Source organism: Colossoma macropomum, unplaced genomic scaffold, assembly GCF_904425465.1.
Source record: "Colossoma macropomum unplaced genomic scaffold, Colossoma_macropomum, whole genome shotgun sequence".
Classification (NCBI taxonomy): Eukaryota; Metazoa; Chordata; class Actinopteri; order Characiformes; family Serrasalmidae; genus Colossoma; species Colossoma macropomum.
Genome location: NW_023494788.1, coordinates 36,077,459 through 36,103,063, shown reverse-complemented (window position 1 = coordinate 36,103,063; position 25,605 = coordinate 36,077,459). Strand labels below are relative to the sequence as shown.

The 25,605-nt window shown below is 39.6% G+C and overlaps 2 protein-coding genes across 8 annotated transcripts; one reads left to right on the top strand and one right to left on the bottom strand.

Moving 5' to 3' along the window:
• Positions 1-1,628: 1,628 nt before the first annotated feature.
• On the bottom strand, positions 1,629-13,955 carry LOC118807289 (alcohol dehydrogenase class-3-like). 6 transcript variants are annotated; one of them, XM_036569266.1, is made up of 11 exons: positions 13,768-13,905; positions 12,946-13,096; positions 9,612-9,649; positions 9,390-9,491; positions 7,370-7,520; positions 6,992-7,079; positions 6,632-6,851; positions 5,259-5,519; positions 4,452-4,584; positions 4,206-4,344; positions 1,629-2,164 (listed from the first exon to the last, which is right to left on the bottom strand). In XM_036569266.1, the coding sequence occupies exons 2-11, from the start codon at positions 13,016-13,018 to the stop codon at positions 2,140-2,142; spliced, it is 1,230 nt and encodes a 409-aa protein (XP_036425159.1). In that variant the 5' UTR covers positions 13,019-13,096; positions 13,768-13,905; the 3' UTR covers positions 1,629-2,139. The 6 variants fall into 6 exon arrangements, with proteins under 6 accessions (XP_036425159.1, XP_036425163.1, XP_036425162.1 ...); XM_036569270.1 differs by lacking the exon at positions 12,946-13,096 and having other exon boundaries at positions 13,893-13,955; XM_036569269.1 differs by lacking the exon at positions 12,946-13,096 and having other exon boundaries at positions 9,612-9,695; positions 13,893-13,911.
• A 2,301-nt stretch (positions 13,956-16,256) lies between these two features.
• tmem144b (transmembrane protein 144b) lies at positions 16,257-24,963 on the top strand. Of its 2 annotated transcripts, none has more exons than XM_036569277.1 (12): positions 16,257-16,360; positions 16,640-16,789; positions 17,492-17,614; positions 17,687-17,786; positions 18,595-18,675; positions 18,954-19,032; positions 20,234-20,307; positions 20,581-20,699; positions 21,911-22,030; positions 23,479-23,576; positions 23,707-23,760; positions 24,868-24,963. In XM_036569277.1, exons 1-12 carry the CDS (start codon positions 16,267-16,269, stop codon positions 24,949-24,951), a joined length of 1,176 nt encoding a protein of 391 aa, XP_036425170.1. In that variant the 5' UTR covers positions 16,257-16,266; the 3' UTR covers positions 24,952-24,963. The 2 variants fall into 2 exon arrangements, with proteins under 2 accessions (XP_036425170.1, XP_036425171.1); XM_036569278.1 differs by having other exon boundaries at positions 16,267-16,365; positions 16,642-16,789.
• The last annotated feature ends 642 nt before the right edge of the window (positions 24,964-25,605 follow it).

Here is a 25,605-nt window from a genome sequence, read left to right as displayed (position 1 = left end):
TGTAAAAGGTTCCATGTTGAAGGGCTGACGGGAAATATTACTACCTCACAGGCTGATCAAAAGGTCAACTATCTTTTTTTTCAGTGTTACTTAACGATATGCCTTTCAGACTCATGTGAAGTGCACTAGCCTCGAAGGCTGATGGAAAACACCCTTTGCCTTCCAGGCTGATTGGAAGGCCAATGAAAAACTACTGTAATTTATTTAACATTGCTGGTGTAAATACTACTAGCTTCCAAGGCTGACAGGATAGACTAGCACAGTCTTTCACAACCCTGCTTCTAGACCCTGCCCTGCACATTTTAGTACTTCTACGGCTTCAAAATCATTTTGATGGTACACTGTCTCGTAATAGTGAGAATGGCATCTCTGTCATTGCCACTCTAGGCTGGAACTCCTGCTATAGTACTATGGAACTTTGGAGGAGCAGCAAGAAACCTCTCATGAGAACTGCGTGACGCTTTACAGCATCATGTCACACCAATAACTGTGGCTCTTTAGCTAGCTATAAGAAGCTTGCTCAGTATTCCTAGTATTGACATCATGGCAGAGGCTGCGAAGAGACTGAAGAAGACTTTGTTGGAGGATACTGACGTTCTTTAACTCGGCAAGAGCTAAACGAGAAGAAAGGAATCACGAGTCTCACGGTTAACAGGAAAACAATGAAAATCCAACAGCAGAGTGTTCCTCTACGCCAGTGTGAGTTATAAAAAATTGCAGTGTAGGCTGTGACCTTATCTGTGTCATCCCCATCTTACTGAGTTTTGTAGTAATTTTAAACACCAAAAGTCATCTAACCTCAGTCACATTACAGGCTAACATGCAAAGAAATAAACTGATTTTATCCCAAAAAAAAATTGGTCAGTTTTCATCACCTCACACCAAATAAGCCTTAAATTTTTAAGTTCCCCATGAGGGGGGCTTAAAGCGCGATTTGTATTTACAACAGTGGTGTAAAAATGAAATACAATACAAACTGCCCAGAAGTAAAAATGACCAATTTGCACATAATGCTGCCTTAACACACCCAGTTTTACTCAATAATGGGCTGTTAAAGAGTTGGTTTGTTGTATGAGGTGTGGTGGGAGCAGGAAAACCACCAAAAAACTGCTGAGCACTGGACTTCCAGGACCAGGTTTGAGAAACACTGGACCAACACATCAAAGAATGATTAGATGCCTTCAGCGCTGAGGTAAAAGGCCTCAAATCCTCAAAGTCTTACAGAAAAGACTAGCATCTCTCAGGCCGATAAGAATGCCAATCAGTTCATGTTATAACTTCTTTGGCACTTACTTGCTTATATGCCTTTAAGGCTGATGTAAAAGGTACAGTCTGAAAAGGCTGCTGAGAAAGACTGCCTATGAGGCTGATCAAAAGGTCAATGACCATGTAGCAGAATTTAGTAAGATGCCTACCAGGCTGATATAAGCACACTAGCTTCAATATTTGAACACACGACTACCTCCCAGGCTGATAGCCTGTAATTATTTCCTGATTTCCTGATAGCCAGTAATTATTTCCTGTAGTTTCTTATACATTACATACTAAGACGCCCCCAAGGCTGGTGTAAAGATTTTTGACCTCTAAGGTTGATAGGACAGAACAGAAGCGATGAATACCTCCCAGGCTGATTGGGCCAATTATTTTCCCTTTATTTATTAAACATCACTTTAGAAGCCTAAGAAGTATAAAGTCATGAAACTCCTTCTCGTGTTAGTATGAAGAGTTACAAAAACTGTCCTTGCTAAGTCCTCCTTACTTAATGAAATAATTATCAAGTTGTTTCAATATTAATATAACATCAAAACCTGTTACATGTCATACAGGTCATACAAGTCATGTATTTATTTTTCTTTTCATCAGAAAGATTGTGTCTACAATCTACAACATGAAGGTCTTTATGTAGATATATAAATGTATGAATATGATATATATGTATATGTATATATATATTTGATATATGATTTTTTTTTTTTCTTTAAAATGCATGGAAGTAGTATGTTAGGAATGGTTTCCTGGGACCACAGCAGACTGATGCTGTTGCTATGGTGACTGATCTTGTCGTTATGGCGACTGATGCTGTTGTCAAGGCTGCAGAACTGGGATTTGACACAGTATGTCAACACACACGGCTTCAGCTCACATCTTTATCACAGAGTGGACACTGAGAGAGAGAGAGAGAGAGAGAGAGAGAGAGAGAGAGAGAGAGAGAGAGAGAGAGAGAGAGCGCGAGAGCGAGAGAGAGAGAGAGAGAGAGAGAGAGAGAGAGAGAGAGAGAGAGAGAGAGAGCGCGCGAGTTATTGTAAACACACAGTGTTTTAGTCTTTTGTACAAGTCTTTATTCAAACTATGTATACTTTACTTTTGTTCACACTTTATGTAGTTATGTTATTACTGAAGTTTGTGGGGGGGGCATGGCTGAAACCCCTCCTTCTTCTAATCTAACACCCTATAAATTCACATCCTCACCTTCCGTTCCCGTGACGAAGCGTTCGCAATCCCCTCAGTCCTGCTACAGCTATGAGGGGGTCTAGCCTTCTAGCTACAGGCAGAAACTGCCCAGAACTCCAGCCCAAGGCATGATTTGAACTCCCAAAATCTTTTTATGTAACACCATATGAATCCATATCCCTACCTTCTGTTTCCTGTGACAAAGTTTTCAATCCCCACCACAGCTCCATCTCCTCCCTGTCCTATCAGACCTACCACAGTTAGAAAGGGGGAGTTCACCCTTCTACCTCCAGGCAGAAGCCACCAGAACTCTGCACCAATTCTCCACCAGTTCACCATATGTTGAGGCCATAGTCCAAACTCACAAGTACTTGTTTATCACCCTGAGATTAACAAAATAGTCAGTTTGTCTGTCTGTCCGTCTCTCCATTACAGGTCTGCGCGGGAATGTTTTTTCAGTCCTGTCCCTACAAGATTTCAGCCCGCTCCCGCAGAAAATCAGAATTATTTCTGCTGCACCCTCCCGCAACCAAAACGATTTGTCCCGCTCCCGCCCGCGCAGTTCCACGCACATCCAAAATCTGACACAGTCTAATCACAAATACATTATACTCTGCTGAAATAACACAGCAGTCATGGTCATCAGGCTCACTGTGAGTAACTTCACCAAATGACATTTATTCCCAGTAAACACAAAGCAGGAATTAAACCATAGAGTGGTTATTTTCGGTGTTTTGCTGGGCTGCTGTGGCCGTCTGACTGAAGGCTTCGCCATCTCTCTGTAACGCCCGATTCACACATGCTGTCTCTACGTGGCGTGAGTGAAGCAGCAGCGCGAGTGCTACAGCTCGAATGCGTTGGCCTTTCATAAGTACGGCATTTGTGCTGTGGAGCAGCGAGAAAATTACATAGACATTCCTGTTTTCAGACGAATAAATGGTCACATCAGTCACTCTGTTCAACAAAAATATAATTTATAATCGTACATGGTATATTTGTTTATCCTCGACAACATTCTGACTTGTCATTAGGCAAAAGTTTCAAGACTGTAGACCAACCAGGAAATCTGTCTGCAGCACAGAATGTTTAACTGATATTTCATCATGAATTATGTAAAAAAAAATCGCCTTTTGAAGTTTTTACACGGCCTTCTGTTTAATTTTCATGGCTTATTTCAGTGTATTTTGCTGTGTCACATGCACAGCATGCAAAAAAATCTGCCCCAGGTCTATTCTCTAACACCGCAGCATCTGGGACTGTTTGAAATCGCTGACCACTTAACACGGGCACCAAAATGAAAAGCAAGACTTGCTCATGCCACACAGAGGTAGTATGTATATCAGACCTATGAGAATTTGCTTTATTCATTTGAACTGTTTCACTGTTATATTGTTTAGATATATGACTTAGTGATCATTCTACTTTATTTAGGCTGGTCATTAATTTGCAGGATTTCTCTTCATGCACGCTTCCTCCTGCTCCCGCCTGAAGGGGTCTGATTTCCCTCCCGTTCCCGTGAGCAACACTGAAAATTAGTCCTGCGCCGCAAGATATTGTGGTGGGTCATGCAGGAATCCATGGTAGTGCAGACCTTTATTCTCCATCTACCTATCTGTCTGTCTGTCTACCTGTCTATCTGTAAAGAGTTAATGAGAGATGAATGGAATACATCAAACAGTCCTATTCAACTTTCAGTACCTCAGCTTATGATTTAATTATCAAAACTGCACTGCAAAGGTTTGCATTGCACTCACCTCTTCCCACTGACCATCAGGTCAAAGGCCTTGTTAATCTGCTCAAGTGAGAGTGTGTGTGTCACAAACTCATCCAGCATTATCTGGCCACTCATGTAGTCCTCCACCAGCCTGGGCACTGAGTCCACACCCTTCCAGCCTGAGGTTTATACAGCGGTTATAAAACATGTATAAGAAAATCTACTTTTCTTGTTATAATTATATTGAATAATGATTTCATGCCATAGTTAATTTTTTGGTTCTTACCACCAAAGTAGCTGCCCTTCAGAGTTCGTCCCAGTAGGATGTCAAAGGGTGTCAGTGTAAGCTCCTCCAGCTCTGTCCAGCCCACAATCACACAGGTACCCCCCGCAGCTTTACAGGACTCCAATGCTGACCTCTGGTGGTGATATTACATTTATCTTTGGGAGCAGGGAAATTGTGCAATGCAATGGGATTTTTATAGTGTAAAAGGCCTAGTGTCCCCCTAATGACTGGATGGCAACCTTACTTGAATGTTTAAAGAGCCACCAGTGAACCTACACATTTCTTCTGAGCTTTTATAAGTAATGCAGATGATGGTAAAATGGTTTTCTTTGTGGACCACATCCTGCATGTACCTCTTCACCATGAACGGGCTAAGGCTAAAATTCATCAAAACAGAATGTCTCAAACATCAGGCAGTGAATTCATAACCATTTCATATAACAACATCATGTGAGGGAGCATTTAGAGGAATTAAACTCTTCAGACGTCTGTTTTCTAACAACACCAAAGACTTTGTTTACATCTTAACCATTAAAATATGTAGAAATTTTGAGAAATCAGTGGAATTCCACATTAGGAAATGAAGGAAATGATTAGGAAAAGTATTTCCTTAAAATGAACATTCAGTGACTGAAACATGCTTTATTAATCAGTGGCAGTTTCTTGGGCACTAATTAAGTTTAGTCTTGTACTAAATTCCAGTATCTAATGGTGATTCACAATTGAAAATGCCTTTTTAGTCTAGAGGATTAGGCTTAATCTTGGCCCAAAATTTATTATTATTACTGTGAGAACAATTAAACCAACCATAACGGCCACATTTCCCACACACTCAAAGCAGAAGTCCAGGCCTCCACCGGTCATCTCCATCAGAACCTCCTTAATGGGTTTATCGTGGTCTTTGGGGTTTACAAACTCAGTGACTCCAAACTTCCTGCCAATCTCCATCTTATCTGGGTTGATGTCGATGCCGATGATCCTGCTGGCACCGGCAGCCTTGCAGCCCATAACAGCAGCCAAACCCACAGCACCCAAACCAAACACAGCGCAGGAGGAGCCGGTTTCAACCTGCAGACAGAAGAACGTCCTCACTGTGAGCTTCATGAACCACAAACTGCACAGACTCAAAAAAGTGTTTAACATTTCCACATGAATCAAATACATTATTATTACAGTAAAAAATATCAGAAAACATAACTGTGTAGATTTAATACATTTTATTTATGTGAAGGGCGGCACGGTGGCGCAGTGTGTAGCACTGTCGCCTCACAGCAAGAAGGGTCTGGGTTTGATTCCCCAGCCGGGCGACCAGGGTCCTTTCTGTGTGGAGTTTGCATGTTCTCCCCGTGTCTGCGTGGGTTTCCTCCGAGTCCAAAGACATGCAGTCAGGCCAATTGGACATGCTAAATTGCCCCTAGGTGTGAGTGAATGTGTATGTCTGTCTGCCCTGCGATGGACTGGCGACCTGTCCAGGGTGTATCCTGCCTTCTGCCCCATGACAGCTGGGATAGGCTCCAGCATCCCATTGTGACCCAGAAGGATAGGCGGTTTAGGTGATGTGGGTGTGTGTGTGTGTGTGTGTGTGTGTGTGTGTATGTGTTCATGTGAACATCTGAATCAGGTAAATTCAATATGTCACTTTGTTCAGTGTAACAGCTGGTTCTGACACATGGATTAAGTGTAAACTGCAATTTCAGTTAATCATTAAAAATCTATTTTAGTCCAGGGACAGTGTGATATCCACATAACAAGTTGTTTTTTTGGGGGCTGGTTCAAGATCATGCATAATGTTGCTGTCCAAAACACAAACAGTCTTAACTTTCAATGCAAGTTACTGTAAATTAAATGTATTCCAAGTAATATTGGAGCATTTCTAGTGGTCCTTCATAATTTTTTTATACAATCAGCACAAACCGTGTTGACCCACGCGCCCCCCCCACCCCAATTTTTTTCCCACTTGTAAACAAAAGATCGTAGTGGCATTCATGTGTGCTCATTTTATAAATATGATATTTCCAACATGATTTGAAGACAGCATAAGCTTCCATTATCTACATTAGCCTCGTAAAACTAAAGGAGCAAACTGAAGGAGGGGTGTGGGTAAATTTTAAAACCATCACAGACACTGTAACACTAATTAAAACACACACACACACACACACACACACACACACACACACCTTTCCTGTGTTTAGAGCAGCTCCATATCCGGTGGACACTCCGCAGCCCAGTAGGCAGACTCTGTCCAGCGGAGCATCCGGATGGATTTTGGCGATGTTGTATTCGGGCACCACCGTATACTCACTGAAGCTGCCGACGCCGACAAACTGGTACACCTGCTGCCCCCTACAGGTGAACCTGCTTGAGCCATCCTCCAAAACACCCTGCTGAGTTTTCTCCCTGAGAGAGAGAGAGAGAGAGAGAGAGAGAGAGAGAGAGGAGAGAGACAGAGAGAGAGAGAAAGGAAGAGAGATTAAAAGTCAGTGTACAGAATCTGTAATGTTTCTCTCACAGTATTTTAACATAGCATGTGTATTCACCAGTTTTTTGAACACAGGTTTGTTTTTGGGCTCATGCAGAACTCGCATTCTTTACACTGAGGCAGGAACAGAGGGATCACTGTATCTCCTGTAAACACAAAAATATAATAATAATAATAGTAATAATAATAATAATAATGAAAATTAAAACTGGAACTAAATAAAAACTAAAATACACTAACTGAAGCTAAACTAAAACAGAAAAGCAGTAAATAAAAACTATATTAAATAAGACATAATGAACAGAAACAAAATTGTAGTAACCCTGTTGTGTGTGTGTGTGTGAGTGTGAGACAGTGAGAGAGAGAGAGAGAGAGAGAGAGAGAAAGAGAGAAAGAGAGAGAGAGAGAGAGACTGAGAGAGAGAGAGAGATTTTACCTGGAGAGAATCCACACACCCCCGGCCCGATGCTCTCCACCACCCCAGCCCCCTCGTGCCCTAGCACCACAGGAAAGGGACGGGGCCTCATTACTTTACCGCACTCATACAAATACGCCCAGTCTGAGTGACACACACCGCTAGCAACCACCTGCACGCACACAGAAACACACAAATAACACTAACTTTACCAGAGCTACGACCAAATAAGGAACTCTGGATCTGGGCAGTTTACCTCTATGAGAAAAAATGAATGGCATTTCTGAAAACCAGCACTCTCTCACACTGAGGGAACAAAAATGTTCCAAACTCAATGTTTTGTGTTGTGTGCATGTTCCCCTCCAGTGTAACAGCGTCCTCTGAATTATGAGGTCGTTACAGAGTCGAAATATGAATAATGCTACATGCAAGCTGAACTGATATCATAACACTGACCTCACCAGAACACCTCACAAAAATCCAGCACACTCTGTCCAGTGTGGTAGTAGCGCTGGGCAATATGACAATATTTTATCGTTAACGTGATAAATTACGTCACTATAGTATTTTCTGAGCATTACGTGGATATCGTCACTACTGAAAAAACACTAATTACATATTTCATTACAAAGTGAGCTTAATTAAGCCTGTTTAAATGGATTTACTGCAGTGCATATTGTAAACATTAATATCAATGTAGTTATTGCAGTATATTTAGACTTTTTTAGATTTTTGTCTATTCCTGGATATGTCTTGAAGTATAGTGATATAATCAGTGAAATTAACAGAAGACTTATTTTCATGCAACATTTTTGCAGTGCGCAGCAGTGTTAGCTTGTAGCATGCATGCAGCAATATGTACGTTTTGACTAGTAAAGAACTCGTAACTCAGAGGATCCAGTTTGTGTCCAGTTTGCAATAGTTTTGTTTACCACAGGATGCGACAGCTGTGATGTTTTTAGGACTACAGAATAACAGTCAGAGATCTATTAGGTCTATTGTTCATATTTTACTGTCTTTTATTTAGCAGGTTTTCCTCTCCTTTTTATATTTTATTCAATTTTGTCTTTTATTCTTATTCTTGTCTTTTATTTTATTCTTTTTTTAATTAGTATTTTTTTCATTTATTTCATTTGTATTTTTTTTATTTGTATGTTTTTAATCTCTCTGTAAGCAGCAACATTATTATTATTATTATTATTATTATTATTATAGCATTTCTCTATGAAGTGCACCACACAGCTTTCATATGAATAATGTAAATGTTCCTGTTTGATGTCTTTCATGCCTTCTGCATTGTTTTAGTGATTTCTTTTAATGATGTCTAATGATGTGTATATAAATGTGTGTATTTATTATGCTTTGATAACGTTTATAGATATACAGATTTCTAGGAACAACATCTACACTGCTGTTCAAAAGAATGAAATCATTTCTTATATCAATCATTGCTGTTAATTAATTACACAGTGTAATCAAATTAAATCAAATCATGTTGTCACATCACACTTACACAGGTGTGATGGAGAGTGAAAATCTTAGGCGCTTACTGTAGGTGGAATTACTATAAGCTCGACACCAGAAGGAATTTGAAGTTTTGCTGAACACCAAGAGGTTATTAAATGAGGAATAATATATCATTAATCATGAATTTATAATCATCCTTTTAAGTTATCTGCCTCAAAATATGATCACCACTTTTCAAATATGAGGCATTCTGAATGTTAATTTAACTGAATATTGATTTACTTCATTCTCCATGTTCTACAGCTTTCTCAGTCATTTTCTCAGCTCTGTTCTTCATTGTAGACAAATCTAACATTTATTATTGAAGAATGGGATTCCAGTCTACACTTTTTAAGTTATCATTAAATAAAACATCAAATTATTCATTAAAAATATTATGAAACATGACTCAAAAATTTGAAAGGTAGTCTGTCTATCAGTCTATCAATCCTGATCTCTACATATTAATCCTGCATGTGTCCAAACACAGGAAGGATCCCTGTGTGTATTTTAAGATCTGCAGCTGAACACTGACCTTAATTCTCACTTCATGAGCTTTGGGTGGTGCGACCTCCACTTCTTCAACACAGAGCGGCTTTCCTGGCTCCCAGGCCACTGCGGCCTTACACTTGATCACCTGCAGCACAGGTAAAGATACACAGACACTAAAAAGAGGAGGAGGAGAAGAGGAAGAGCAACAATAACAACAACAAATGGAAACAAAATATGCATTATACATACATACTTACATACATACCTTATTCTCAGTTGCCATCTCACAGTCGATCCTTCTTTCTGCAAAAGTATGAAGCTCTTTTCACAGTCGCTCAATAAACTGTTACTACAACAGAAATGACGATTCCGGTCCCGTCAATCATTTTTTATATGTTTACTGGCTAACATTTGTTCTATTAAACTGGAATCACAACAATGTCGAAACTTAATAGAAATATGTTTCATCCAGCGGTTTGAGAATTAGCTTGAACTCTGACTGCATTTTCTAAAAGTTAATAAAAGATTTAGAAAATTTAACAAAGGCTGAGTTAGTTCTGCTCACATTCAAGTGTGTCTGTTTCCTTTCTAATAACATTCACACTAATACCAAACTCTAACTGCATAGTGCAGTTCATTCTTAAAAAAGTTTCTGAAAATTAGCTCTGTTTCTACAGTACTTGAATTCATGGAATTTAAAATATTTATTCCTAGCCATATTCTGAATATTCTGAAATATATTACAGAGGGATTTCCTTTGTTGGATTTATGTCAGATTTTATTTAAAGAATGAACCAAAAAAAAAATTTACATTAACTTACATTAAAAGTGTGTTTTTCCCTGTAAAGTTACCTTTTTGGAGATATGAGGTTTTCTTCCGACAACAGCGAGATATATATATATATATATATATATATATATATATATATATATACACATTTGGGGGCAATTGTCATTAGCTTAGCCGTGCTTTGGAGTTTAATTCGAGTTTAAACCTGAATGAGTCTCTTACTTTCTTAAACTCCATTGCTGGGTCCTCAGATGCTGCAGTTCTATTTAAAGCCTCCTGACTGCCAGAGGGCGGCTTTAGCCTATGGATGGTTCCCTAGCAAGTACCATGGGTTGAGACCAAAGTCATGTCTGATGTAGCCCTCACTATAAGGGGCATCAACACACATAATTCGTCCTCTTTCCCTTCTCATGTCCAGACCGGATGTGTTGTACAGCTCGAGCGAGCAGCAAGATTACCTTGTCCTCAAGTGCTGGGATTTATTCCGCTTCATTTGTAAGTACTAAAGCTCGCACACAGTGTCTCCCTGTGCTGGTGGTGGATGTCCCTTCCCACTATTCTCACCTCTTGTTTATCCAGGATAGCTTCATTACTATGGACAATCAGGTGTAACTCACGCTTAACGATGTCAGCCACACTGAATGCCCATCTTGCCTTAGTGCAGACCACCTTCGTGAAGCACTGACAGACCCATGCGTGCACTGCGCGGTCACGCCCCTAACTATCCACCAAGGGCGAATCGCAGCCGCTCTGGTGTGTAATGATGCTATGCTCTTCTCTTCGGAAGCACCGGCTACCGTGCGTGGAGTGAAATGCTCAGCTTCATACTTCATACTTCAGCGCATGGGCCCAAGAAGACGTATAAAATGGGTTCAAGATCTGTGCTGCATAAAAGTAGAGAACCTTTCCAGCTCTGTGGACTGTATAGAAGCCTTGTTGGTGCTTCTTCAGCCTCATTGCCTACACACTGGGCTCTTCCTGTGGTGTGGTGCAGGAGTGGAAGGCTCATCCTTAGGAGCCCATAAGCTGGTCTGTGTTTCTCAAAGGCACAAGGCAACTTCGACCTTACAGGGCACAAGGTAGCCCACAGTGTAACCTATACCAGGTACTAGATTCTTCATGCAACTTGATTTAATCCCACTTGATTTAAAGTGGCTCTCACTTAGGACTGGCAATAGTCTCTTCGGAGACTATTCATGCTTCTACTACTCATGCTTTCTGTTAGTCCTACCTGCTTGCAGTGGAGGCCAGATTCCTCTGGCCTAATCCATCTTTCTTGCCAAGAGCAGTGTCACCATTCTTTGTCAATCAATCTATTGGGTTGTCAGCTTACGTGGTTATGTCTGATGACGGAGAGTCATTTTTATGCACCATCTGTGCACTCTGGTAATACATGTCAATGACACGGTCTATTCAGCACACTGACCAACTATTCATCAGCTTTGGTGGCCGTACTGCTAGTGGCACACTCTCGAGGCAGGGGCTTACGCATTGGGTGGCTCAGGTCATTGCTATGGCTTATAAAACAGCTGGTGCTGCACTCCCCAAAAAGGTGGTCTGCCACTCAACTTGGGGTGTTTCAGCTTCATGGGCTGCTCCTAGAGGGGTAACACTTTCTGACATCTGTATGGCAGCAACCTGATTCTGTAGGATGAATGTGGCTTTGACTACAAGCTTGTGTGCTTCAGTTCTGTCAGCCATTGACCGGCCTTAACAGGACATACCAGTCCTCTTGACTATGCTAATATGTGGTTATCCATAGGCTAAAGCTACCTTCTGGTGGTCAGGAGGCATGAAATAGTATGACAGGTAGTAGGTCCTATGAATGCTGGATGACCGCCAGAGCCAGTTGTCACTCGGACACGGTGTGGTAACACAAGACGTTTTCCAAGGATGAATGGTGTGGGTTGACACCCCTTATAATGCAGGCTACATCACACATGACTAGGTTGGTATAAATCTCGATCTGCCCAACTTGCTAGAGAACCATCCGTAGGCTAAAGCCACCCCTGGCGGTCATCCAGCATTCACAGAACCACAATTATATTCGTAACTAATGTTTATAGCGGACCTGCAGTTTAAACTAAATCCATATACTCTGTCTTTTAAAAATGACATAACTGCAATTAGATGGTGTTGTATCTCAAACTAAGGTTTATATTGACATAGTTTAACCAAGGTTTAAAGTGAGATTATTGTAATTGAAACACATTTTCAGCTCAGATATTTTAATATTCCTATTCCTAAATATTCCTAGACACCTTCCGTCATAATGTTTTGTGGACTTCATGGCATATTTAAATTAAATGATGTATTGCACACATTGAGGTACTATACTCAACTAGAGGAAGCATTAATTGCTGCAGTGTTGATTAGGCTTTTATACACTCCATTGTTCAGAAAGCTGAAGATGACCTGTTAAGGCCATCACTGTAAATGACCCCAATGGGAAATTTAATCTCACCAAACATTCATTCTTCATTTCTCCACCTCCACACAAGAAAGAAAGAAGGACAGAAAGAAAAACAGTGCTCTAGCCAGGCTAAACAAGTTAAAAAGATTTGCAATGCTAAGCAGAGCGTATTGCCCGCAGTGTCTTTAGTCTGGGTTCAGTGTGCAGTATTAAAGTTGGTCAGCTGTGCAGCTCAGTATTGGATTTTCCAGCCACCAGTTTTTTGCATCTTTTAAAAACTTGAATGGAAAAAGGCCCTAAAACACCCAAGTGTTAAGTGATAAATTACTGGCCCTACAGATGGTCCATTTATAGTGCACAGCTTTTCCGAAGGTCGCTTTCGGTATTCTGAAATACCTAATCCAAAGCTCGTTTGAAAAATAGCTCTGCAAACTGTGCTCCAGAACTGTCTGGTGCATTTGCGTTCCATGCAAGGTGGACGTCATCGAGGTGGCACAGAGATTTCAGCCCTCATTAGGTGGGCCATCGTCCTGTCGGCATCTCTGAGCTGCACACAATTATAAAAAGATGGCGAATTGCTGTAAAGATAATTCTACTTAAAGCAAAAAACTGAGTTAAATATCTGCATTTTGCTTGTTTCAATGCATCCTCTAATAACTGTAGCCTACGTCATTTGTTCGCGTAACTCTAGTGAAAGAAACACAACTACAGCACAAGCAACAATGATTTCCTGAGTATGGTCAGGTACTTCAATGTGCAATACAGCATTTAATTAAAATACACAATGAACTCCCCAAAACAGGAAGGTATGTAGGCCTTGATATGCAATATTCATGAACATAGGTAATTAAGTAATTCAGATTCAAATTCAGGTTAAACTGTAAACCACAGCTAAGCTAATGACCAATGTGCAATTTCTTTGTGCAACATTTTTTTTTCATTATTAGCTATTATTTTTTTAAAATATGTAAATAGACCACATCTCATTTGAATATCTACATGTATTTCTTCTCCAAAACTTTCAACACACACACAAAAAAAAATACTTATAAAAATAATTATCAGTAATTAACTGGAATAAAATTCAACTGCTTACTCGTGTCTGTTTATCGTGGGTGTATTTTTAATTGTGTCGTTATTAAATCTGAAAGCTGAATCTGGAAGATTAACCACCCAAAACTAAACAAACTAAACTAAACTAAATTGTTGAGTTTTTACCTGAGAGAGACTGAGTGAGTGAAGTGAGTCTGAGTAACTGCGCAGTTCAGTAGGTCCTCTGTCCTCTAAGGCCTGTAAAGGCTGAATTAAAGACTTTGGACTGTTAAAATGCAATTATTACTGACCTTTAAACTGGACAGACGGAACGATTGCGCTTCTTCTGTGTGCAGGATTTCTTAGCGCCGTGAAGAACACCGCCATCTAGTGACGTCAAGTATGTTTACATGTAAAAAGAAAACCTACAGGTTCTAAACAGGAGTAACACTAAGGTACTAAAGAACCTTTGAAAAAAACATTTTTGATGCATAAAGCTAAAGATACAAATAATGTATACACACACACACACACATATATATATATATATATATATGTGTGTGTGTGTATATATATATCAAGGGTGGGAATCTCTAGGCACCTCACGATTCGATTACGATTCAGAGGGCTGCGATGCGATTATAAAACGATTATCGATGCATCTTTTTTTTCTATATAGCATTTATATTTTCTCACTGTGTGAGCTCAAGTTTCGAGTTCAAGTTTCAAGTTTATTTGTCATTTGCACAACATGTCAGGACATTTATGCATCGAAATGCTTGTGGTGAGGCTCAGCTAATCACTCTACAGAAAGTAAATAAGTAAAAATTAAAATACAAGAAAAAACAACTGAAATATATTAAATATTCACAAAATACACACAAAATATACACAGAATGTAGAGACAATATACATTTTAAAGTGACTAAGTGACTCGGTGTTATTGTTATTTAAAGTGACTTGGTACCTTTAAAGCAAAGTATTTGTAATGATCCATAATGAATTTACTTCCAATATCTTTTTTAATAAAACAAATGGAAGTGATGTGGCAAGTGAACTAGAAGGCTCTCATTCAGTGCTCTTGTTTGGAGCACGAGAAGCTGCTGCTACTCATCTGCGATAAAATGCGCAGTTACGGTGAAATAAGATCCAGTGGCAGTGGACGTCCACGCAGCACGTTACAGCTATTCTACCCGTTTTCTTTAGCGATTTTATAACTTCGGTTTTGGCCTCGTTGTAGAGACGGGGGGAATCGCTGTGTCAGTAAAGTATCTTTGTGCAGCATAGCGCGAACGCCCTGTTTCGACTGAGAACCGGCGTGCAGACTGCAGCTCACATAGCAGTGATACGTTATTCGCATTTATAAGCAGCGCAGTTGGTTTCCTGGTACGTTAAATCTGCAACGAGAGACTGTCAAACACTAAAAAGTGGCGAAGCTGAAGTCGCTTCTCTTTCGAATTCTCCCGTTCCACCTTAAATGGTGCCGAATTTACATTCGGCGCCTCAGTTAGAATTTAAGGTGGAACGGGTAAATATAAACAAGAAGCTGGAGAATAAGAAGCGACTTCAGCCTCGGAAAACAGTCGAACGTTGAGAGACATTTAACTGATCTACTTCTGAGGAAAAGTTTTCTGGCGGAGATGGGAGGAAAGCGGCTATAGCTGAGCTAAAGCTTAAAGCAGAGCGAAGTAAATCTGCGCTTTCGTTTATATTGTTTAGCCTATACTAGGACATTATCACATACTGGACATTAAATGTTGCGGCTCCAAAGGTGTTTTGACTTTTGTTGAAAGGACAAAATGTTAACTTTTGTCTTGTGACTCCTGACCTAACCTGGCTTTAATGCAGAGGGAGCCGGTCGGATTTCTCGCTCATCCAGTTGTGTTTTTGTTATGTGCCGCCACAGACTGTCCGGGCGCTGCACTTCCGCACTTCCAGTTCCGCCTTTTGCGTTCCGTGAACATCATGTTATAAATTAAATATTTAGAAAATCAATTTTTGACGTTTGTGAATCGATTCAGAATCGTTCACGTCTGCATCGCGATGCATCTAAGAATCGATTTTTCCCGCACCCCTAATATATATGTATATATCTTCTCAAGGAAGCCAGTATCATTTGTAGTTATCATCCAATACCTTTATCTAATCAATAGATAAAAAAGAAAGTAGAGTATAACTTATAAAAAGTACTCTAACAACAACAATAACAATAATAATAATAATAATAATAATAATAATAATAAACCTACATCTACAATGTTTTTTGTTTCAACATTTTACAAACTATACTAAATCCAATTAGACAGGCCTAATTATGTTCACTTTGTAATAAAACATGTAGTTAGTCAGTCAGTCGGTCAGTGTTCTCAAAGTACTGACGATATCCACTATGCTCAGAAAAAAACATGGTGACCACGATACCAATAAAATATCATCATATTACCCACCCTCACTTTGAACTACTATACTTAACTTGAAAAACACATCAGCAGATTTTGGTCTTTCTTTTCATGATCTCAGAGCGGAGCCGGCCTGTAGGTGGAGTTAATCGTAGTAGAGGAGGTATGAAAAGCAGCCAAATTAAAGGCAGCTGTGCTCCTCTCTCTGCAGAGCCTGAGCCATCCAGCAGCTACCTAACACATCCAGGTCACTTCCTGCAGCACATGACCTCTCCACACGGACAGCATGAGGTCCAGTGGGCTGCAGATGAGTTTACTACTGATAACACTACTGTTTGGCTTCTGTTGTTTGGTCACAGTAACAGCCGGTGAAGTAGGAGGTGAAGTGGCCTGTATTTTCTCTCAGCAGTAGGGCAGATTAGGCCTAATTATCTAGAACCAGCAGTTTGGCTTTGATACAGTTAATGCTCATAATGGGCCACTCTAATAGGCTCATGTTAGCAGAGCTTTGCACATGGACTTCACAATTAGGCCTGTTTACTGTTAGAAATGTCCATATTGTTACTGTCCATTGTTATTGTTACACAAATCCTGTGGCATTTTTGTTCTTGCATCACTAAACTCAGTTGGTCTGTTCCTTGTTTCTTTGTCATCCTCAGAGACATCTTCAGCTCAGGATGAAGCTACAGGTGGAGTCTCTGCTCACTCCGCATATATGGAAAAAATCTATGGCTTTTTGAGCTGCCTGGTGGCCGTGCTGCTGTATGGGAGTAACTTTGTCCCTGTTAAAAAAGTGGACACTGGAGACGGTGAGACATGTTTAGCATGTTCAGCATGTTTACAGTGTTTACATACAGTAACAGAACAAATTTTACACACATGCATCAAATGTATTTCAGATGTAAATCATTGAGTGGTTTAGTGTGAAATGCTTTCGGAATCAGAATTGTTCACAGTGGTGGTGATAGGAATCAGACGTCCACCTCTAAAAGCTCCTTCACAGAAAGTTATTACATGAAATGGTTATGAATGCACTGCCTGATGACTCAGACATTGTTTTACAGTAGTTTTGAGATGGTTTTGGTATTTTTTTTTAATCTTTAAATCAACATTAAATACACAATTTTAGAAACGTGTGAGTTTTGGATAGTAAATATAATGGCTATATTTGTGTTGTAGTCATGACAACCCCTGGTTTCTATCACCACCACTGTAAAGACATCTGAACCATTTCACACTAAACCACTCTGAATCACTCTCTTTACATACACAAACACAGAATTTTTGAAAAATCGGTGGAATTCCCCTTTAAAGAGATTTATGTGTGACACTTAAACTCTGTTTCTGAGATAACTAAGCAGCGTGAATTTACTTCCTGACAAAAGTTTTCTTTTGATATGATTTTTTAAATATACAGTAACTAATCATTTGCATTGATGCACTACAGTGTTGCTGTTGTAGATCCATAGAAGACATAGAGTGGTGTTAAAGTTTGCTCTCCCTATGTGTAGGAATGTTTTTCCAGTGGATTTCCTGTGCTGCTATATGGGTGGTGGGCTTGGTGGGGGACACACTGCTTCGCTCTTCTAAAGCTCATCCAGCCGCCATGCTGGGAGGAGTCATTTGGGCCACTGGTAAGTGTGTGTATGTGTGTGTTATTGGTTGCAGTCACAAATAATCACTTGACTTATATTTACTCGTTTCAGGAAATATTACGTCTGTGCCAGTGGTGAAGTGTATTGGCCTTGGGCTCGGGATGCTGCTTTGGGGAGCCAGTGGATTGTTAATAGGCTGGGCAAGTTCAAGGTGAGCTCAGTCTATGTATTACACTCTATAGGACTTCACCACTAACTCTAACTCTGTTGAAAATGGCCCCAAATCACTGAAACACTATCTAGAACACTATTAAAGAAACAGAAATAGCCTCCAAATCACTATTCATTTATATTCTATGTATTATTATGCATAGAAGCACTATATAGAGCACTATTATAAAAACAGAAATGGTACAGCAGATTTAGCCGTTAACACTTAGGGTAGAAGCCCAGCACAGAGATTGCTTCTAATACTACATTCTGGGCAATCTGATGATGTCACTTTTGCACTGTATGTGTGTTGTAATTGGGTCCATTCTGTCATTGCAGCAGTTAACCTGCATGTGCTGTCATGGAAATCCATATCATAATAACAATTTATGCGGCACTAGTGTACATTATGTTGTATATTCCAAGCATTTGTTACAGAAACACACAAAACTTTCAAAGTCCGATTACTTTTCTCCTGGTGTCCACTCAGGACCACTAGCTCAGGAGTCTCAGTGTCCAGTACAGTGTAGTGATTTTCCTGCTCAAACACACCAACTACATCAATTAAACGATGATGTGTTTGAGCAGGTAAATCACAAACTGCTGGACACCAGCCCTTCAGGACCAGAGTGTGGACCCCTGCTCTAACTCTGTAAGACTGAAAGCGATGATGCACATTAATCCAGTCTTTCTTCACTGCTCTTATGAACGCCTGGATTCGGTATTCATTCGGGTCATTGTGATGGACAACACACATTTAATGCTTATACATAGACAAATGATGTGTTTAAACGTATTGTTGTTCTCAGGTTTGGTCTGTTTGGACTGGATCCTGAGGAAGTCTCTAAGCCGGTGCTGAACTACTGCGGGGCTGGCCTCTGTTTACTCAGGTCAGAAAAACATCTTACTTTACTTGTTCTGCTCATCTCCTGCATCCTATACCTGATTTGGGCCAGGTTTTTTGGATATTGATTGAGCCTAATCTTGAACTAAATTGAAATGGCACTGGAGAATCACTATTGTAAGTCATTGTCTAATAATCATTATTATTTGGTGTATAATTAATCTAGGCTTCATGTTATTTAATAATCCAGTGTTTAGTGGAACTGGTCATGTATTAGTTTAACAGATTGATTTGATGGGGTATGTAACACTTTTTTCCCCCCAGTGCTGTCATTTTCTTCTTCGTGAAAAGTGATGTGCACAATCCTACGTCACCCGAAACAACGCCAATACTGATAGAAGAGGTGAGTTTGCAGTGCTTTGGTGTCACCATATTTCACAGGACTTTCTTTAAACCTTTGCTAGATTCTCAGATTTTGGCAAAATGCTATTTTGTTGCATCTCTTTGCTGAGCTGCCTTTTCTTTATCTTTTTTTTTTATTGTGTTTATAATCTATTTTTATGCAAGCTATTTCTGACCAATGATCTGATTGGTTAAAAGGCATTCTTTTTCATCATTCCATTATCATTCTACTGACCAACTGTTGTTAAGTAAAAACAATGATTGATTTTCTCTAAGCTGCTTAAACTACTTTTTTGGATGTAACAAATTGTAATCAAAAATTTGAAATTGAATATTTAAAACAATGTTCAGGGATTCTTTGCGTTAGTAGATGTTAGCAGACCAAGCCCCCTGAGCAAAGCCTCAGCAGAGGCAGAAGTTGGCCAACTAGCTGGTGGAGCTTTCTATGTTGGCTAGCTAACATTAACACTGGGTAGAGGTTTGTTAGCACATTGTTTCAGGGAAGGCTAGCTGTGGTTACATAATGGCATAAAGTTAGATAAGTTACCTCTCTTTCTATGCAGTCATATGTAAAATCTAAAATGTGGCTCGTGCAAAACTTATTTTATGTTTATTTCTTTCCAAATTGCTGAATAGAGCTTATGAACTAAATTTAGCATAAAAATGCATATTTGAGTTTGTTCCGTTTAAAGGATGTGTTAAGTTTAACTCTGAGAACATTAACAAAGCTCATTTTATTTACCTAACGATCATAGGAGCTACCTTATCAACACTTTAGCTACCTAGCTAACATAGATAACTTGCTAATCAGTTAGCTGACATTTGTCTGAAGGCTGGTACTTCTTTAAAGATGTACAGAGGCCACAATGTGTACAATATCTCAAACTTCATGTTGTGCAAACTGGCGGTGCACACACTGATTAGCTGTTTCTTAGCTTTGCGAGCAGCGCAAGAGCCAAACAAAACTCGGTTTCCATCAGAACTACCAACTAAAAGTTTGAGGATTATCTATAAAAAGAGGTGTAACATTACAAGCATTTACATGATCTTAAAATATTACTAAAACAGTGAAGTATTAATTCTTGGGCAGAAATAAATGTAAGACTTTCCGTTTCGTTTTCTGTACATTCATGGTGTTATTCGTGATGACACGCTCCCTCTTGTTTTCTATTACTTGACTGTCCTTCTGTCTGAAATTTCAGAGGTCACTTTCTGACATCCCTCTTCCCAGTGACTCATGGGTGGACACAATATCACCAAAGACCAAAAGGCCACTGTATGTATATATCTGTTCGTGCTGTTTTATATCTGTAACATATGTAAAGTACACGACTGCTCTAAATGACAAAATGAACTACATGTAAAAGTGACAGACAAAAATCTTGCTTACGTGATTTTTTCCCCCTTAACTAAAATCAAATATGGTCAAACAGCAGATTATTAATAATTAAATAAATCTGGGGGGGGGGGATGGTGTAAATTGGATTTTTATTCAAACACTGTGAAGTGAACTGTGCTGAGTGTGTTCATGTTAACTCTCTCTCTGCAGTGGCTGTATTATTGCTGTCCTGTCAGGCCTGCTGTTTGGTTCTGCATTTGTGCCCATGCTTTACATTAAACACCACGCTACGAGCAACAGCAGCATGTTCACTGGATCTAGTCAGAATGGTAAGAAACTGTGCTTGTATGATTCAAGGCATCGCAACGAGAGACCTGTTTCACAGCTGTTTGACTATGCAGTGGTTGGACAGCATAGGGGTTAACATCATCACCCAACCACTACAGATTGGGATTTGATTTTCCATCCAGGCAGGAGCTTCACTGCTATAGCAATAAGAATACAGGCCTGAAAATATGCAGCAAATGTGGAGAATTGTTAAATATTGTTCATAACCAGCATGCTGCCAGAACCAAACCATTAGTGGGACAACCGAAAACACTGGGGCAAGTGGTGAGAAGTGTACAGTAGATCTGTTCAATGGAGCCAGATTTACAGCAAGTCATCAAAGGTCTGCCTGTTTTGCATACAGCGCATTCCAAAAATGCAGCCAACACAAAGTGATATATGCACACTCTCCTCTGTTCATCAAAGTATTGCATTAGCATATATTGTTTTTACAACATTGTTTTTTGCCACTTTCTACTTTATATAAACATTTAAGAAATAGTAGGTTTAGCAAGGTATGATGATTAGAAAACATAAATGTGTTTGTCATTCGTGATGAAGACCAGTCTACCATTGCCTGATTGGCTAAATGTAGTGCAGTGGCTGCATTCATTCGAATAAAGTTGAAACCTGATGAACGAAGCAGAATTCGCCACACTGCAAACCATCACGCACTGTGCAAAGCGCTTCCACCGAAATAAATAGGATGTGGCTAGGCGACATTGCGAGTGGACATGTATCATTATCCTTAAATGCTTGTTTCTAAGATTAATGAGTTAAATCCATCTGTGAATTTATTTCAAAAACTAAAATATTGAACTTAAATATGAAATGCCCATCTACAGTACAGCGTGATGTGTATATTTTTCAGTCCTGTTGGAAAAGCATCTGAGGTGGTTCCTCATAAAGCTCCTTAAGAGAAAGATCAAGAATGTGTAAAGCTACATCATAGCAAAAGGGGTGGGGCTTCTTTGAAGATATTATTGATAATAAAAATAAAGGGAAAAAAAACTTCATAAGTAGGTGTGTCCAAACGTTTGACTTCACTATTCTAATTGGTACTCCGTGGCCTGGTTTTGTGGACATGGATTAGGGTTAATGTGGATCTTTAATGTGGAACTGACCTTAAATGTTTACTTACAAACATCATGTCCTGTGCCAAATGACAGTGCTGTAGGAATGAAACTTTCACAGACGTGGTGCTGTTTTTCAGATTTAGATTACTGTTTTGCCCAGAGCAGTGGGATTTTCCTCGCGAGCACAGTGTACTTCACTATCTACTGCGCTGCCATGAAGAACAGGCCGCGGATTTACCCCCGAGCCATCTTGCCAGGTCCTACACCCACCCTCCCAGTTGCTTTCAGCTTCAGTAGAATAAGATTATTTTATTGTAACCTTGCTTCAAACTGTGTGGAGTTATTCAGCATCTCTAATAGACTTGATTATGTGGTTTCCGACACTGCATGACACACTGTTTGGTTTTAGTAAGGTGCTGTGCTTTTATCCATGTTTGTGTAATGATTTAGGTAGAGCTAATTGGTGTACATAAGCCTCCATTAATTGTTAGCTACATTAGCTACAGTGCTAAGACTATAGAGGCAAACCTCAAACATCAAACATGTCTCCATTTGGGATAAGAGGGGAAACATAAATGTGCTTTTTTTTGTTTATTTTTTGTTTTTTTGCTATGCTGTCACTAAAGGGAATTCCACCAGTTTTCCAAAATTATTGCACAATGCAGTGTAAACAGTAATTCAGTGTGATTAGGTATGAAATGGTGCATTCTAGAGAGATGCTTTTATACAGAGCAAGCCCAAAGATTTTAATGGTATAACATGGCACGTTTGCCCAAGTGGGGAAATTGAACCCAGTTTGGCCAGTGGAGGGCAGTACCACCGTTACAGTGGTGGTGATAGGAACCAGGAGTCATGATGTCTACATCACAAATATAGCAATTTTATTTACTATCCAAAACCACCAGTGAACCTACATGCGTCATCTTAGTTATTATAGTCAGGTCCATAAATATTTGGGCGTCATTTTAGCTGTCTGCCCCTGATTATTGGAGTTGAAATCAAATAATGAATATGAGCTCAGTGACAATCAGCTTTAATTTTAGGGGTTTATATCTGAACATTATAGTAATTGCACCATTTGCAAGGGCTCAAAAGTAATTAGACAATTGGCTGTTCAGGTGTTCCAAGGCCAGGTGTGTGTTATTCCCTCATTATTCCATTATAAACAGGTAAGTTTTTAAGTCATTTGGAAGCTGTAACTATCAACTCTGAATATGACATCCCAAGAGCTTCACTGCAAGTTGGCTGAAAAATCAAAACAAACCCATCAGAGAGAGAGAGAGAGATTTGTTGATGTTAAATTTATGGTAAATCTTAAAGTTTTCATTGAGGAATATTTTGCCTCACAACACCCTGCATGTACCCCTCCACCACGAAGTAATTTAAACAATTAGTTTTAAGACCAAAATCTGTTCTGAAACTAGAGTAAAACAATGCACCGGACATCAGGCGTATTTATAACCATTTCTTGTAATAACTTTCTGTGAGGTAGCTTTTAGAGGTGGGCGTCTGGTCCTTATCACCACCAGTGTGAACAATTCTGACTCTTTCTCTGTAGAACGACTTTGTTTACATCTTCACCAATTAATTATGAAGACATTTTGGAGAAAGTCTTCTGACTGTGGGAAGAATAATTGTGGGATGAATATTTGTATACTCATGTAAATTCCTGTGTTTTTTAACTGAACGGTGTTTGTGTGTGCAGGGTTTTTAACAGGTGTAATGTGGGGGGTGGGCACGTATTGCTGGCTCCTGGCTAATCGGTTCCTCGGCCCTGTGGTGACCTTCCCTATAGTTACTGCTGTAAGTATAAGCCCTGCTGCCTGTGTCTCTTCAGCCTGCTGCGTTCTCCACGTTCTTCTTTTGTTGCGTGGAGCTGAAGCCTCTGTACGTTTGTACTGTTTCCTTAGTGATGAAGCTGTTTTGTTTGCAGGGTTATGGTTTAGTGGCTGCTCTGTGGGGAACTGTGGTCTTTAAGGAAGTCAAAGTAAGTAGGGGAAGGATATACGCTGTGGATGTTGCATTGTTCTTTGGTCATTACTCAGAGGTTCCCTTCAGCTCACTGTTTATCTTTTTGAATTATGAAATATATCACCACTGTCATATCAAAACATAACTGCATCACCTGAAAATACCAGCTGCCCTTCACACACTTTCTTGTAAACTCATGGTAAACACTTCATTACGACTGGATTGGTCCAACATTACTTGACAGTCTCAAATTAAAGGGGAATTTTACCTTTTTTTCCCCCCAAAATTCCTGTTCTGTTCTAGAGAAACAAAAGAAAAAAAAAATTGTTCAGTGGTGGTGATAGGAACCAGACAGCCACCACTTAAAGCTCCCTCACAGAAAGTTATTACATGTAATGGTTATGAATACACTGCCTGATGTCTGAGACATTGTTTTATGATAGATTTGAGAAAGCTAACTTTTTCTTTTATCATTTAATCAGCATTATATATACATTTTTTTTTTATTAATTTATGGTGGAGGGATACATGTAGGGTGTTGTGAGGCAAAATAGTCCCTAAAGCAAACTTACTTTCAGATTTTCTACTATTTTGCCATCATCAACATTCCGTATAAAACTCTAGAAAAATAGAAGACACGTTTAGGTTCACTGGTGGTTTGGGATAGTAAATAAAATGGCTATATTTGTGTTGTAGTCATGGCAACCCTTGGTTCCTATCACCACCACTGTAAAGACATCTGAACCATTTCACACCAAACCACTCTGAATTATATTTCAACCATTCCATTATGAAACCAACCAATTATGGCAAAATTTAGAAAAATTTCCAGAATTGCCCTTTAATTAAAAGACTAAACTGAACTGAAAACTAAACTCTTCAGATGCCTGGTTGCTATCAACTGTGAACATTTCTTACTCAGTAAGTTTCTCTAGAACGGAGCATTTCACACCAAACCACTCAGAATGACTTTGTTTACAGTTTAACAATTTAATTTTCCAGACATTTTGAGAAATCAGTGAAATTCCCCTTTGATGTACTTTATTTTATTTTTTCTTTAACTTTTATGCACTTCTTATGAGTTGATTTTTTTTCTTTGCCATGTTGGTATTTGTTTCCTCAGGGCCTCGGGAACGGCCTGCTGTTTGTTTTGGCCTCTTGTGTGGTGCTGACCGGCTCTCTCCTTACGGCCTTCTCAAAAATCTGAGAAGCACCAATGCCCACCAGCTGCCTGCAGGAGGCAGCACATACCACAGAACTGCATCCACACCAAACCTTACCAGTTATCCACCTCAAATTATTATATGAAGAGTTGTTTATTTGAATTCTTGTTTATTTAAACTCTTTTTCCCCCCTTTTCTTTTGTGCACTCTGCTTTAAGGCCTGTTATATAAACGTGCTATTTCTGTCTTTTCCTCTGTTCTGGCTCGTCTGCCTGCTCTATGTATTTAATAAGCACATAAAAGTCCTTGTATCTCAGGAATTTGCTTTCAGCCATTCTGCACTCAATCTATGAGTGAAAAAATGCTGTAGCTATGACTGAACCCACGGCCAGTGCGCCAAAACAGTTTACATAGTCCAGCTACAGTGGAACAACTGGGAGCCTTCCAGCAGGCCAAGCCTTTTTCGAAGAGAGTGGTTCCTGTTTAGGGATGGGACCTTTGCTAGTTTTGGTGTTATACTGCTGTGTAAAGCCTGCTGATAATCATACCATTTCAGATTTTAATAAGTTAGATAACCGTCTACGATTAGCATATTTTTAAAAAGTGCTCATAGAAGCAATTAGCTCTACTGCTATGACTGCAAAGCATGTCAGGACAGCATGTTTGCTTATTTAAATTCTGAACAGTACTAGTTCTGG

Excerpts from the sequence above, each read along its gene's own strand:
- LOC118807289 (XM_036569266.1), bottom strand. The coding sequence starts at position 13,018 with ATGGAACGCAAATGCACCAGACAGTTCTGGAGCACAGTTTGCAGAGCT. Across the intron at positions 9,650-12,945 it reads TCAAACGAGCTTTGGATTAG|AAAGAAGGATCGACTGTGAG; the intron begins GTATTTCAGAAT and ends ATACTTTTGCAG. Across the intron at positions 5,520-6,631 it reads CTGCTCTAAACACAGGAAAG|GTTGAAACCGGCTCCTCCTG; the intron begins GTGTGTGTGTGT and ends TTCTGTCTGCAG.
- tmem144b (XM_036569278.1), top strand. The coding sequence starts at position 16,267 with ATGAGGTCCAGTGGGCTGCAGATGAGTTTACTACTGATAACACTACTG. Across the intron at positions 23,577-23,706 it reads CCTTCCCTATAGTTACTGCT|GGTTATGGTTTAGTGGCTGC; the intron begins GTAAGTATAAGC and ends TTTTGTTTGCAG. Across the intron at positions 23,761-24,867 it reads TGGTCTTTAAGGAAGTCAAA|GGCCTCGGGAACGGCCTGCT; the intron begins GTAAGTAGGGGA and ends TTGTTTCCTCAG.